Here is a 15,520-nt window from a genome sequence, read left to right as displayed (position 1 = left end):
AAGTTATAGTCTCCTGGTTGGCATTCCCAAAATGGACTGCCTGTTTCTGAAAAAATGAAGGTGAGCTTTGGCGCTCCCTAGTTATGCCTAGATTGACACATAGTTCTGTTTTTCATTCATTTCCTGTTTAGCACAGTTGGTGAATGCATGGCAAGGTTTGCTGAACTACTTGTGAGTTTTCAATATCATTTCCTTTCAAGAAATGTTTCTCCTTAAAATACTTTCAATATGCAACAGGCATATTTATTCTAAACTATTTTGTTTCCATTCCTACTACCAGCATTTTTAGTGTATGTCTGCCCAGTCCTCAATTACCTGTCACCTCAAACATTCGCTTCTTGAATGAAGTGACAACATTTCCATCCTTCCGCCTGAGTAAGGGGCTGCTTCTCCTCTCTGCCACTTTCTGTTTTAACCTGGACCGCACCTTCAAGTTGGGCTCAGAGGCTGGGGATTGAGACAAAGAAAATAGATAAAAATTAAAAAATAGAGAGCCAATTGCTCATGTGTATAAAAACCGGCTCACCCTTTTCTTGGTCCCTTCTCATCTCAAATTAAAACCCCAAGCATGTAAATAAGACATTGACTCTAAATTAATTAAGCAGACAAACAGAGTAATTATTTTGATGAAATGTGTGAAATGCTTTTCTCCTTCTCTAAATGCAAAGCGAAAAAGAAGTGAAAATATAAGTTTTCTACTTATTTTTTCCAGCAGAATTGGGATTGTTAATGGGAAGTTTAGTCACTAAGTATGTTTGGGCCTGAGTAAGATTTATTACACTTCATCGTCAGCCCTTTTAATTCTCTCAAGGGTGAAACTCAATAACCACAAAAACAGTACCCTAATGTGATTTTAGAGACTCCAGCCTGACTTCTGATCATAAGAAGACACCTCTGTAGCATAGAATTTATGTCTAATTCTGACTCCTGGAATATTTCTTTGTCAGTAGTTTTTAACCCGAAATCGTGGGAAAATATATTCAGTATAATAACACCAAACCAAGTCAAATCACTACATATAAATTGTTGTATACATTTAGCATACAAGCAAGTGGAGAGGATGGTGGCCAAGTCTTAGAATTGAAATTTCTGAGTTAGGTTGTATGTTCCAAAATATGAATGTACATTATTCATACATATGTTACTATTTCTTTGGTTAAAGTACTCTAAATAGTGATGCCCTATTAGTCATTATTTATTAGGTTTTAAAATAATTATACTTTAAAAGAATGGAAACATTGGATTAGATCTCTGTAGAGTAGAAATCGATGATGATGATGATGGTGGTGATGATGATGATGATATTGATGATGATGCTTATGGAACATATGTTTCTGATGACAATTAACATTCATATAATGATGTCTATGTTCCACTACTGTTCTAAAAGCTTTGTCAATATGAACTTGTTTAACCATAAAAAATCTGTATGGGATAGATTCTACTTATACCTTGATTATATCAATGAGGAAACCAAAACACAGAGAGAGGGTAAGTAACTTGCCCAAGGTCACCTAGGTAAAAAGGGATGAAGCCAAGATCTGTACCAGGTAGTCTAGCTCAAGGCTATTCTTCGAAATACTGAAAATACTGCTCTTCTGCCATTCCTCATGTACAAATACTATAACAATTATAAAACTGTTTCTTCCAAAGCATTACTAATCATCTATATCTAGATACAACATTAGAATGTAGCTAGAATTTTTGATCAGTGAAAACGTTTTCTGTGAAGGAATTTTATATTTTTGCCAGACCTATCAAAAGTAGAAATTACAATCTTTTCTTTTTTTAAATTTTTTTTTTGGTTTTAGACTTCAAATATCTGTACTTTAGTTTTCTCTTTGTTCTTTGTTTCCCCCTTCTCTGTAGCTTTAACCTGGCCTGAGAACCCTCACATTCTAAGTTTTCTTGGAACTGGCTAGGTGAAATAGAAATGTGAAAGAAATATTCAGTTAAAAAAATAAAACATTAATTTTTTGTGCGTTGTACACCTGATTTTGTGCCTGAAAATACTGAAAAAGTAGAAAATGGGCTTAGAGGGCAGAGATCAGGACTTAGAACAAGAAGCTCATTGACTTTGTTGTTAGTGCCCTTGAGTCATTTCTGACTCCTGGTGACCCTGTGTACAGCAGAGCAGAACCCTGCCCGGTCTTTTTGTGCCATCCTCTCACCTTCTGGTGCTATATTAGACAATGCTCTGCTTCATTGGGTTTTCATGGCCGGTTTTCTCCGAAGGGGGTGGCCAGGTCCTTTTTATTAGTCTTTCTTAGTCTGGAAGCTCCACTGAAACCTGTGCACCACAGATGATGAGGCTGCTGGTATTTGAAATATCGGTGGCAGTTTTCAGCATCACAGCAACCCCCAGCCACCATAGTATGTCAACCAACAGATGCATGGTGTGGTTCCTTGTTCGGGAAAGGAACCCGGGCCACAGCGGTGCCGAATCTTAACCACTAAACTACCAAGACTGACTAGAGACTCAAAATGTATCACTTCCCTGGACCTCCTGCCTTGAGGCAAAGAAGGTAAGGAGTTTGGGGGAAGGATTAAGGTTCTTGCCAGACCTTCCAGGAGTGTCAACCCACTTTATCTTAGTGGAGAAGTCTGAATCTGAATTACTAGCATCCAACTTACCTAGGATTAAAGGAAGAAAACGTGACTCTATTAATTTACTTAGACTTTCCCCCATATATATTTATTTTGAAATTCTTTAAAAACACCAGTTTTGTCACTGAAAGGCTATAGGTTTATAAATATATTCATCTAAAACCTAGAAAGGAAAGAATGGGGAACCCCTATGTGCTAACTATATTGGAATCCACTGTCACCTTGCTTATAATCCTAGGACAAAAATCAGATTCTGACTTTGGTCTAGACATGACTTTATGATGAAATCTAATGGCTTAAATACTACAGATTGGCTGTCCAGAGGGAGTAAATCAGTTGATTAATTACTTGAAAAGGCACTTGTTTCAAGTGGGAAGATGTGGAGTTAAGTCCACATGGCACCACTTTCCAGCTCTGGGATTTTCAGTGAGATTCTAGTACTTTCTGAACCTGACTCTTCATTTGTGAAACATGAAGATCTAACACATTCCTTATTTCACAAAGTTGTGGCCACCTGATTAGACACTTGAGAACAACTGTGAAGATCTAGATGAATGCAAAAGAAAAAAAGGTTTATGGAATTTTTATTATTGCTACTACTGCTGAGGGATACACAGCTAGGAATGACAGCCAGGACTAGACCCCAAATCTGATTCTCGGTCCAGTTCTCCTCCTTCTTGTAACACGTTGCACCAGCTAGAGCCAAGTTTCTGCAATCAAGACAAAAATATGCCAACAGCTTGGGAAAACAGTATATGCCATTTAAATATTCTACATAAAACCTAGAAATCCACAAGCTTTTCAGAAATAAATGATTTCTCAGGTGGGCACATAGCTTTCATTCCTGTGTTTGTCTATTTGTGAATGGGCTGGATATACAGCTCTTAAATTTCTTTAAATGGTCAGCATTACAAAAGTGAACACCAAAATAGAAATGAGAGCTGGGTTCTGATCATGCATCTCTCAGCTACTAAAATCAATAAATGAATAATTCATAGTCTCACTGAATACCAGTTCATTTACGCAAATCAGCTATGATGATACCTTTGTAGTGCACAGAGTAAAAGAGATGTGCATTTAAATGCCTGCTCTGTCCATTAGCTATTTGGCTTTGGATGACTTACTTTATATCTTTAAACTTTAGTTTCTCATGTTAAAATGGGGATAATTTTTTCTGGGTTTTCTTCTCCATTTGCCCCAACAGATTCCACTTTCTGTCTTTTTCTGAGCCCATGGGGCTGAATCCTGGGGTTGTGTCACTCCAGTTCTTTGCTAGTTGGACTCCATTTGGGCTTAACCCATTGGTAGGACTTGCTAGTGATCAAAGGATGAAGGAGGAGTGAGGGGCCAGGGTATCCTGTGCTCTCTGCTACAGTGCTACATTACTGACTACAGTTTTGCCTCTTCCTGACTTCATCTCCATCCTCCGCTCCATGACTTGGGCTTTCCCAGCACTCCAGGAACATTATTTCCTCTCCTTGCTTCTTCAGCCCTAGGGGTAGGAATGGCTTCCCATTATTGCTAGATTCTGGGTGCCTGAACATCCCTAAGCAATTGTAAGTAGTCCCTTCATAAAAGTCTATGACCCATATTGTGTAGGTTTAGTTCCCTGCCAAGACTCTGGTTAACACAGTCCTACATATTTTGGAAAATTATTGTAGAATCAAATGAAATAATGTCTGGTAGAGGATAAATCAGCGGTTCTCAACCAGGGAAGATTCTGACACCAAAGGACATTTGGCAATTTCTGAAGATAGTTTTGATTGTCAGTATGGGGAGTTGCTACTGGAAACTAGGGGGTAGAGGCAGCGATGCTGCTAAACATCCTACCATGCATAGGACAGCTTCCACAACAAAGAAATATCGGGACCCAATCGTCAATATTGCCAAGGGTGAGAAACGCTGGGGTAAGCAATGAGTAAACGGCAGTCGTTAATAACAGTACTACACTGGAATCATTAAAGGAGATGATAATAATTGTTAGAGATTCTCCACGAGGATGTAGAAGAATAAAGGAAAAGGAAAGATTATCAGAAATAAGGGAGTGCTCTACGTAGCTCGAAAATATTAAATATTTCAATACATTTTATACTTAGAAAATTATTTTTAAAAAATTTTCATACCACTGATATTTCTAAAGAAAGCAAAGTTAGTCAACTTCTATTGCTTATAGATATATGCAGAAAGAAATAATTCTCAATTTGGGGAAGGATAATATTTGAGGCATTGTGATATTTTTACTTTTATCAATTGAGGACATAGCTTTTTAAAAACTAGGAGTCACTAATATTCTTTAAAGTGTAACATAAATTTATTTTCTCAAAATGTACAATATGCAACTTTCATAAGTAAAGGTCCACATCCACTGGTTCTAGCAAAAACTTCTGTCTGTACTTCAATACTGGTTTTGAGTCACCAGAGACATTACTATCTCAGTGGTTAGGATGAAGGTTGGAATGATAGATAACCATCATTTAGTCCTTGTAATGCTTTATAAACTCACTCCTAACATTTCAGAAGCCCACACACCAAAGCTCAGCATGATACATACCCAAGCAGCAGAATTAATGACCTATTGTGCTGACTCAGTGTGCAGTTAGAGTTAATTCCATTTTTAATGCTCTGGTCTCCCCAAAGGCTGAAGATTTCCATTCTGGTGACTTACTAATGGGATGCAAATCCTGGGGAGACATTCTGTTTGTATTTGAATGTATTTCATGCCTAGTTGCACTAATTGCTTTTCTATTTTTACCCCACACCCATCACTCTCTACATCTCAATTAATCACAGAAACAGAGGGCAAGCTTTTTAGTGTGTGTGCTCATCTGAATGCATTTGTCTGCTGAGATGAAAACCTTACACAAAAATTATCATTATTGAAATGAAAACAATCAACATTAACATAAAGAAAACAGAACTAAAATATTTTTCTCTTTTCACTTAAAATAAATTGGGGGCCAGCCCAGTGGTGTAGTGGTTAAGTTCATGCACTCTGCTTTGGTGGCCTGGGGTTCAGATTCTGGGTATGGGCCTACTCACTGCTCATCAAGTCATGCTTAGGCGGTGTCCCGCATACAAAATAGAGGAAGATTGGCACAGACATTAGCTCAGGGCCAGTCTTCTTCACCAAAATTAAATAAATAAATATATAAATAAAAGTAGACAAAAGGAAACAGAAGACATGCGAAGAATGCCTCTTGAACTAAATGTATTTCAAATCTTTCTTCTCATACTGATCTCCAAGGTGCAGAGTGAATGTAGGCGTGACAGGGTATGCGAATAAACAACGGGAAAGGAATAACAAAGTTAGGTAGCAGAAGCACAGGTTAAAAAGTTAGGATTCCAAGGCACAATAAGTGACTTGTCATTTCACTAGGAAGTTGGTGTGTATGAGTGTGTATGTGAGTGTGGGGGTGTCATTTTCATATACATACACACACATACAGACATGGAAACCATCTTTTGTAGAAGCAACAGGTATCTGACAGAAGCAAGCCAGACTCAGATTTCACTGCTAACTTTTTATATGCTAACTGCAACCTTGGGTGAGCTGTTCGATCTCCATGAATCATTTTATCATCTATTATAGAACAGTGACAATGCCTACCATACATCACGGTGGGATATTAAAGGGTGGAATAAAGTATCTAGCTCAACTAGCTGGCTGTCACCAAAAAAGTTGTTCAACAGATAGATGTTGAATACATTCATGTTTAATGCAGTCTACACATAAGACTAAGGGACTTATTAAAATAAAACACACAAACTAAAAAGATAAGCAGAGGGCTAGAGGGCTAGAACAGGTCTACTCCCTTTGTCTAGGGCAATGTTATCTACAACAACAACAAAAATAACGATAGTCCTTTTCTGATCTTTTTTCAGTATATTTAAAATGCTTTTTGGTTAGGAGTTGACTTTACATATTTTCCTCACTTTTTTTACTTGCCTGTTTATAATTTCTACTCTATTTAGTTCTATGTCTCAAATACATCACCTTCTACTAAGAATGATTGCCTACTGTGCACATTTTGTCTTTGTTCACTTTTAAACCTAAACTAGGACTATTCTTTACACCAATAATTTGGACAAAAATTTGACACCACATATTGCGGTATATAGAAGTCCTTCGTTCTCATGGGAAATGATCACAAGGAGAAAAGGAAGAAGTCCTCCTTGAGTAGTGGTTCATAATATTATTAAGATCACTAATTATTAATCAAGATTAAGTACTAGATTAATAATGTGTCTTTATACTAATAAATATTTGGAATATTCAACAATTCCACCTGCAGTGCATGTTTAGCTCTATAATCACAGGTGAAGGGCAGGCCTCCATCACCAGCCTCAGATCCCTTCTCTGGCATTGATTAGTCTTCCCTGCTATACTAGACACCTCTTGGTTTATCCACCAGCATCTCTGTCTCCTGGATTTCTTCTGCTATCTCCCTGCCACAGGGCTACCTGAGGAGCTGCCATATTCTAACACTGTGTCTCTTGGAACCAACCACATATAATGAATCTCTCTTCTGACTTTCTCCTCAGCATGTAGACATGCTCAGATTTTTCCCATTCAAATAAAAATAAGCCCTCTTGAGATAAGACACTATTGGCTACTGTCTGCATTCTATGCTTTAATTCACAGTCAAGTTTTGTGTGTGTGTTTTTTTAAGTAGCCTTACACTCGCCACCACCACTTTATAACCTCAAGCCACGGTAACATGGCTCTCACCCTCATTGTTTCACTGACATTACCTTACCACACAGAGCACTCAGAACAGTAAATGTAATAATTAATTTTGTGTCTATTCTCAGTACTTTAGACTCATGCTGCGTCTCAATAAACTGTTGTTGAATGAATAAATGCATGTTTGCATATATCAAAACACGAAAGGAAACTTACATTAAAAGGCTGGGTTTCTAATGCTATTGAGAAGAAAACTAGCTGAACTTCAACTTCTTTAATTTCTAAGAGTTTCATGATGATGAACGTTATGGCAAGAGGTCTTACAGATCAGATGTGGGATGCAGAAGGAATTTCATTTTTCTGGCAAGCATCAAAAATACCATGTTTTGGAGTCAAGGAAATCCATATCCCACACAGTCTAGAATACCTTCATATGTCAATTCTTTTATATGCTTTAATTTTCAAATATAAAATATTTTATTTACCCAGGAAAAGATAATATTTGAAAGTCTGTATTTTGAAAATATAGCAAAATTTTGAATTACCACTTCAATAAAACAAACTAGATTAGGAGCATGTTTCAGTCTTCTTCAACTCAGTTTCTAAAATATCCTTTTAACCTAAAGCCTGAAGGTTTATATTAAAGTCTTGCTTTGGAACTAGTATTTCACAACTTAAATAACATGCTACTTTTGGGGGAATCTGAATTTACAGATATAGTTATATCTTTTTTTTCTTAAAAGTCCTCTTCAGTTCTAAAATCTATACTAAAAAATAAACATTCAGAATTAATTACTCAATTCTGCTATTAATCTTCTTTCAGTAATGAATTCCTGTTTATGCATGAAAAAAATTTTGCGGTGTACTTTACACTTTTATTTACCTCCTCTATTAGATGTATCTTTCATATACTCTCTTAAATAGAAATGTCATGAAAAGTAGTTTTATTTGTGGATGTAAAACTTTTTAACATACTTTCTACCAGGACAGTTCATAAGAGCTACATGTATAAACACAGGTGTGAACTGATTTCATGACAGGCTGAGGACCATCTTAGTGGGTGAGATCTGTGCTGGGGCAGCCCGGTATTTGATATGGACACATGCTGAGACAGCACGCAATTCCTCCCAGAAAACAGACTTACATCAGGATTGTATGGTTCAGAAAATTAATAGCTATTGCCTGATAACTCCCTGGGTATCCCCATAAATCTAACCTTTATTGTACTTATTTGTGCTCTCAGCATGAACCTCACCTGGTTACATTCATGAGTCTGGAGTTGTTTTCCAGTCTTGACTCTGCCACTGTGTGATTTGGGTAAGGTATTATTCAACATCTCTGTGCCTCAATTTTCTTGCTTGCAAATGTGGACAATAATATCCATTCTCCTGACTTTAAAGAATTCAGAAGTCTGAATATAAAGCTATACAGTAAATATAGTAAATCACTGTCTAATTTTAAATGCCATAGTTTATTCTTCAAATTATAATATAATAAATTATCTTATTCTTCAAATATATGACTTTCAACTTTTTGTCTGTGACGTCTACCTGAAAAGTTTTAGTTGATTCCTGTAAAACTATAAAATCATTCTCTAGCTTCTTATTTCATTTTTTTTCTTTGTTTTCTTCTGACTTGACCAGTTTATAACCATCCAGAAGCAGTTACTCAATCTTTTTCCTACAAAATATTACTGTGAATTAAATTCTCAAAAATTTTTTCATAAAGAATCTTCCTATATTTTAAATACCTAAAGAGATGTATATTAGTTCCTATTTTATTCCATATACTTATTTATTCATAGAAGAGAAATTTTTTCAGTGCCTATTATGAGTTGTCTAAAGATGCTGGGGATACAATACCAAACAAGCTATAGATATTATCTTCAAGGATTTCTTAGCAAAGTAGAGAATTTTAATTTTAATATAAACATATATGCACAGAGATATGTCCAGGTATACTTGGGCATAGATATTTGGCATAAAGAACATAGTGAGTATTTAGGGTAGCTTGGTGAGTGATGCGAAGGCACCAAGTAAAGCTTACCAGAGGTAAGTATGTATCAGCTAAGCATTTAAAGATGAGTCTGAGCTATTCAATCATACACTTTAGGAATAACAAGGACCATTTGGAAAACCAGGTGTGAATGGCTTGTATGAGTGTGAAACACAAAGTCTCATTCATGGAATTGCAAACTGTTTGGTACCGCTAGGGCAAAGTGGTATGACATGGTGGAGACGGGGAAGGTAAGGGAGAAGGTTAGGGAGGGAAAGAGGGAGGAGAGTTTGCACATGCCAAGGAAGGACTTCAGCCTTGTACATGATAAAAGAGGTATTAAATGACTTTTAAGTAGGAGGGTAGAAAGACTAGATTTAAATTTTAAAAAGACAGAGGGCTGACTGGACGGGGTTAAGTTGGAATCAGAGAACAGTCAATAACTGGAATGGAGATTGAACTAAATGGCTACTGAACTATAACAGAAGGTATGAGGAGAAAGAGGAGGTTTAAGAGCAAACAATGACAGAAGTTAGTATCTGATGAGATCAAGGAGAACCTGTAGCCCAGTGTGCCTCCCAGATTTCTGGACAGGTGACTATGTAGAAAGTGGTTCCATTAGTCTCTTTAGGGATCACATTGTTCAACTTAGTTTTAGTGACTTTCTGGTCAATCTTGTCATGTACATATATTTTTTTAACATTTAATTACTGCTACTTAGAACTGTTATCTGCTTTGATATAATTCCAAGTCTTGAGGTGCAACCACTAGTTTATCTGGCCCTTCAGAACCCCACAGATACATCCAGTTGCCATGGATCAAGAGCACCAATGACAAAGGGTCAGAGTTGACTTCTGGTCAACAGGAGTTTGTCTTCTCTCCAGCTCAAATGCCACCTTGTTTCCTGCTCTTCTTTTTCTGTTTCAAAGTTTCCAAGTCATTTGGGCAGCTCTTGTTATTATTTATTTTCCTTTGCAAGTTTTGATTTTGTAAACTTTACGGTTTTGGAATGTCCTTGGTAATTCACCTCTGCTTTAAGGGAATTCATAGCTTTACTTTGTTAGCTTCATGATAAATTTCCTTTATAATACATAATTATAAGGAAACACTATTATCTATTTCAGACTGATGTAAAAGGCAGTATTTTGCCTCTGGATTTAATAAGGTCACCCTAGAACCCTTCTCTAGACAGACTTTCAGTTAAACACCTTCTATTTAGCCAACTTTCTCTTGATGGTTGTCTGGATAAATAAACCTCAAACAAACTTCAAATAAAATGGTAAAGGAGTAGTAAGTCAAAGTGTGCTGTAGAAAATATCAGCCTAATATAAATTCTAACTAGCTGTGGTAGGCAGAATAATGCCCCTGCCAAAGATGTCTATGTTCTACTCCCCAGAACTTGTGACTGTTACTATACCTGGTAAAAAGGGAATTAAAGTTGTAGATGGATTTAAGGTTGCTAATCAGCTGTCTTAAAGATGAGATGATCCTGGATTATCCAGGTGGGCCCAATATAATCACAAGGGTCCTTTAAAAATATGGAAGAGAGGGGCAGAAGAGTGTCAGAGTGATGCAGTTCAAGGAAGCCTCAATTAGTCATGCTGGCTTTGAAGATGGAAGGTGGCCACAAGCCAGAGAATGCAGGCAGCCCCCAGAAGCTGGAACAGGCAAGGAGATGGAACAGCCCCTGGAGCATCCGGAAAGGAACACAGCCCTGCTGACACCTCGATTTTCGCCCACTGAGACCCATTTTGGACTTCTGACCTTTAGTACAGTAAAATAATATATCCATGTTGTTTTAAGCAAGTAAGTTTGTGGTAATTTATTACAGGAGCCATAGGAAGCCAAAACAGCAGTCTAATGAATTCCAAGGTTGGTATAGCTTTGGAAGTCTGAATATTCTAAAATATTGGTTCTAACTAGATCAGGTTTTACTGTGCGCTCTATTTTTATTGTATTATTTTTAGGTAAGGAAGTAGGGTACTAAAGACAACTATCAATGATATATGCCCATCACTTAGCAAAAATATCAGGACAATAATTTACTTAAAATTAATATTTACCAGTTTATCAGACTTAATGTTCTATAAAAGGTAAAGGTTTTATTAATATATTTACTTATTTGTAAAAAGACCCAAAGGAGAAAAAAAAGACAAAAGTATAGCTTTTTTCTTTTAAATTTTTCTGTTAAACTTCTGTAAGGATGTAAGTTAAGGATCATTTATTTTAACCCTAAAATGCTGATTAGTTTGTATATGTTAAACAGCCACAATAAGCAAGCAATTTCCAAAACTCATTCAAGTGGGAACATTTTACTTTTTTAAAGATTCCATTTGAGATATTAAACTATTAAGCCAAATGACAAGCGTATGATAAGGCCCATTTCTAAGAACAATTTCCCTTTTTAGTGCAATGTAAGTAAAAGGAGGGGAAAACAACCCAGTTTAAACCACTTTCAAAATGTAGGCAATTAAAACATTTTTACTTTTATATATGTTCTTTACAGTATGAGATACAATTCCAGTCTCCTACAACTTAATCAGCAAAATATAAAATGTAACCTTCCATCTGGTAAATTAATTTAACAGACATAATTGTGCCCTGCCATAACTCAACAAGACACTGAGGAAAACCATTGAAATGCTATTTCCTTTTCTTTAGAAGAGAATTATGTACAATTTCAGCATGCTTTGCATTTCTAAAAGTTAAAGTCAACAGGGAGGTATCACTCTCCTTTGCATGAAGTTCCCATGAGAAAATCAACAGCAAAGTAGAGAGCTTGTGCTGCTATTCATGAGACACTCCATAATATGAACTCGGCTTCAACCAGAACATATTATTTGGCAGCTAAACCCTTTAATTAGAGTTGCGGTTTGAACAGATTTTCACTGAATTTATGTTGTATAGGGGCTCAAAGAACATTGTTTTTCTAACCAGTTTATTCTATTTCAGGTGATATAAATGTGGTACTTGAGCTAGAGGTGGAAAAAAAGGGAATGTTGCTCTGATTCTCATTTTATTGGCTTTAATTATGATGGAACATTTCTGAATGAGTGCTAACAGCAGTTAGACAAGAAGAAGAATGAGACCTCCCTTTTAACAAATATTTACTGAACACTTGCCCTGTGCAAGGCTGTATACTGGGTATTATTATGAAAGAAAAAATACAACTAAAAAAGATGATTCCAACTTGAAAAAAAAGAAAGAGCTGGTGTGGGAAAATTGGTGATGGACTGGACAGGAAGAGAGAGAGGATGATGGAGCCAAAGTGGAAGCCAATGGTCAAACCTGCATAATGTAGGGAGAGGTATTAGCAGAACTGAGGAAATGAGGAAGAGGAGCAAAGCTTGAGGTGGAAGACGGGAGGGTCAATGTTTAAAATTAGTTAAAATAATTGCAGGACATCTTGGAAATGTCAGCCTGGAGTCTATGAAAGGGTTACGAATTAGAGATGTGGATTTAGACCACAAATGAAAGAACTTAAAGGAAAAAAATGAAGATGGTCCTGATCTGTCTGTTCATTGTATGAATAAGGAAGCTGGGTTAAACCCTACCATCAGAGATACGTACTGATTAGAATGAATAAGAACTAGAATTAAAGCCATTAAGATGGTGATGATAATTAAAACATGGGAAAATTAAAACAATGGAACAACATGCAGAGAAGAGACAAATGAACTTTAAAAGTCCCATGTTTCATGGGCTGCAGATATAAAGGATGCAGTAATGGAAATAGAGAGGAAAAACAGATGAACAGAAGTGCAGCACGTAAAGTTAAAATTTAAAGAAGGAAGAATTGGTCAGTGGGGTCAAAAGCCACAAAAGATAAAGAAAAAGGAAACCTCAGAAAAATTCATTGATTTCGCTATTTGTAAGTCATTGTTGTCCTTTGAGAATACTGCTACAGAAAAGAAAAAAAAGCTGAATCAGCTGATACACATTTCTACAACATCATAACCTAGCAGAATAACTAATATAGAATAGGTGCCCAATAAATGTTATTCCGAAATCAATCATAGATGCAATGATGGAATAGGCTCAAATTTTAAAAACAAAAGGAAGATGAAAATCTAGAACAATTTAAATGAACTTTTATTTCTTTTTAATTCATTTTTTTAGGAGAGGGACAGATTTTGAGCATTGAAAACATTACAGAAGGAACTTGTTAATTGGAAGACTTAGAAGATGCTTGCATTATGGGGATAACTGAGCAAAGTTTCTTAGAAACAGATGCTGAGCTCCTTGAAAGCAAAGATGATCTCTTAAACAGCTCTATGTGCTTGAAGTGACTACAAGTTCTGGCCCAGAGTAAGTGCTGAATAAAAGTTTGCTCTCATTTCCCTCTTCTCCCATCTTATAGAACAAAATTGGAAGGGCCAACTTTGAAAAGTATCCCTTTCTTTGAAACAGCTTAATTTTGAAGACTGCTAATGAAACTAAGAATGACAAAACTTAAGAACTGATCTTCCCAGTATTTTTCATCCTTTGTAATCTTTATTCTCTGAAGTACCAGAAAAGCAGACTATATTCAGTATCAGAAGAAGATGTCTCATTGATCACCCATCTCAATCTCTGAACTCCTATTCAATCCTTAATCACCTTTAATTTCCTTCCAATTATAGATTAAACATATACAACTTTTTAGACTATACATTTTAATAATATTTCTACCAACAAGTTTCAAAAATATTTCCTTCTAATCAACCTAAAGTTTCAAGCTTTAACGTACTGAGATTTTTTAAAACTCAAAAGTTCACCGTAAACATAAACTTCCTGATTTTTGTCTTTTCTGTTCTCCTCTTAGATTCTGAAACCTTAAGAAAGAGAAGAGACCTACTAGTCATGGTCTTTCCTCATGTGGCAGCATCTCCATTCTCTTCTCATGAAATATTTTCCTGTGTTCTTATGTTATTCATCTCCAAGATTTACCTAGTTCCACCTCTAGAGTATATGATTTACTTATTTTTAAACAAGTGAAAGGTATTATGATGTTTCCAATACCTATCCTTGAAATACCCAAAATTTCATTGCTTTTCCTACCTTCTGTAGCACGGAGCTCTTCCATCATTGAATTCTTTACCTCCTTACCTTCTTCCATACCTCAGAGAAGTCTGAGATTCCTCATTTTAATTTTCAAAACACGCATATTCATATCCTCCCTCCGTCTGTGCCTCTCTCTCTCTGCCTCTCTCTCTCACACACATACACACACAAACACACACATTTCTCTTCTAAAGGGCTCAAAAACTCTGAAACCTTTCTAAGTTTTCTATGTGACTCCAAGAAAACTCCAATTCTGAACTTTCAGTCAATTTACCTTTAATTTTACTTTGTATGTCTTAATCCCATCTTTCATCAGTATAAGCAAAGCACAATTCATTAACTTTCCTCTCAAGCCAGAAGGAATTACCTTCTGCCAACAACTGTACATCAATTGATTTTATCTTCTTTCCACCTCTAGTGAAATCGACAGTGCTATGCTAATACCCACACATTCTGGTGTCAGCAAGAGTAGAATTAGAACTCCACCTCTGTTGTTTACTAGCTGTGTGAACTTGGATACATTTATAAGATCTCTGAATGTTAATTTTTACAAAAGCTAGTTAGCTAAGCTCTCTGCTTTCCAGTCTCTTCTTTTATTCAGATCGGCACACAATAACCAAGATATATCTTTGTAAAGCTTTTATTGTTTCATGTTAATCCCACACATAAAAATGTATTGCACTGACCTTTTACTCCTTTTCCTACATCAGGTTTCAGGAGAAAGTGAATTCCTGCAAACTGTGTCTCACATAGGCTTCCATGATATGGCACTACCCTACCTAGCAAGAGTTTCTCTCATTGCTGCCTAAAATAAGTCCTCCACCTTAAGATGCTCACTCTTCATCACCTTGCCTTTTTTTGCTTCTCCCTAACTCTCCACGTAACCGTTCAGGAAACACTGTGAACCCATTTTCGCTACCAAGACTTCCCTCAATGTTCCAGCCTTCACTCTTTGCTTATAAAACTCAAAAGGACTTTAAAAACTTTTAAAACATTATCTTTTTTATTTTTTTTAAAAGATTGGCACCTGAGCTAACAACTGTTGCCAATCTTCTTTTTTTTTCTCTCCCCAAATCCCCCCAGCACATAGTTGTATATATTTTTAGTTGTGGGTCCCTCCAGTTGTGGCTTGTGGGACGCCGCGTCAACGTGCCCTGATGAGCTGTGCCATGTCCGCACCCAGGATCCGAA

The 15,520-nt window shown here is 36.4% G+C and overlaps 1 protein-coding gene across 1 annotated transcript in view; it reads right to left on the bottom strand.

Moving 5' to 3' along the window:
• HDAC9 (histone deacetylase 9) overlaps window positions 1-15,520 on the bottom strand; it is a 676,098-nt gene that overhangs the window by 353,058 nt on the left and 307,520 nt on the right. The window contains 1 exon segment of the mRNA XM_070615860.1: window positions 316-447. Coding sequence (XP_070471961.1) covers window positions 316-447 — 132 coding nt within the window.

Source organism: Equus przewalskii, chromosome 4 (assembly GCF_037783145.1).
Source record: "Equus przewalskii isolate Varuska chromosome 4, EquPr2, whole genome shotgun sequence".
Taxonomy (NCBI): Eukaryota; Metazoa; Chordata; class Mammalia; order Perissodactyla; family Equidae; genus Equus; species Equus przewalskii.
Note: the sequence above shows the minus strand (reverse complement) of the source record. Positions and strands in the feature narration are given on the sequence as shown.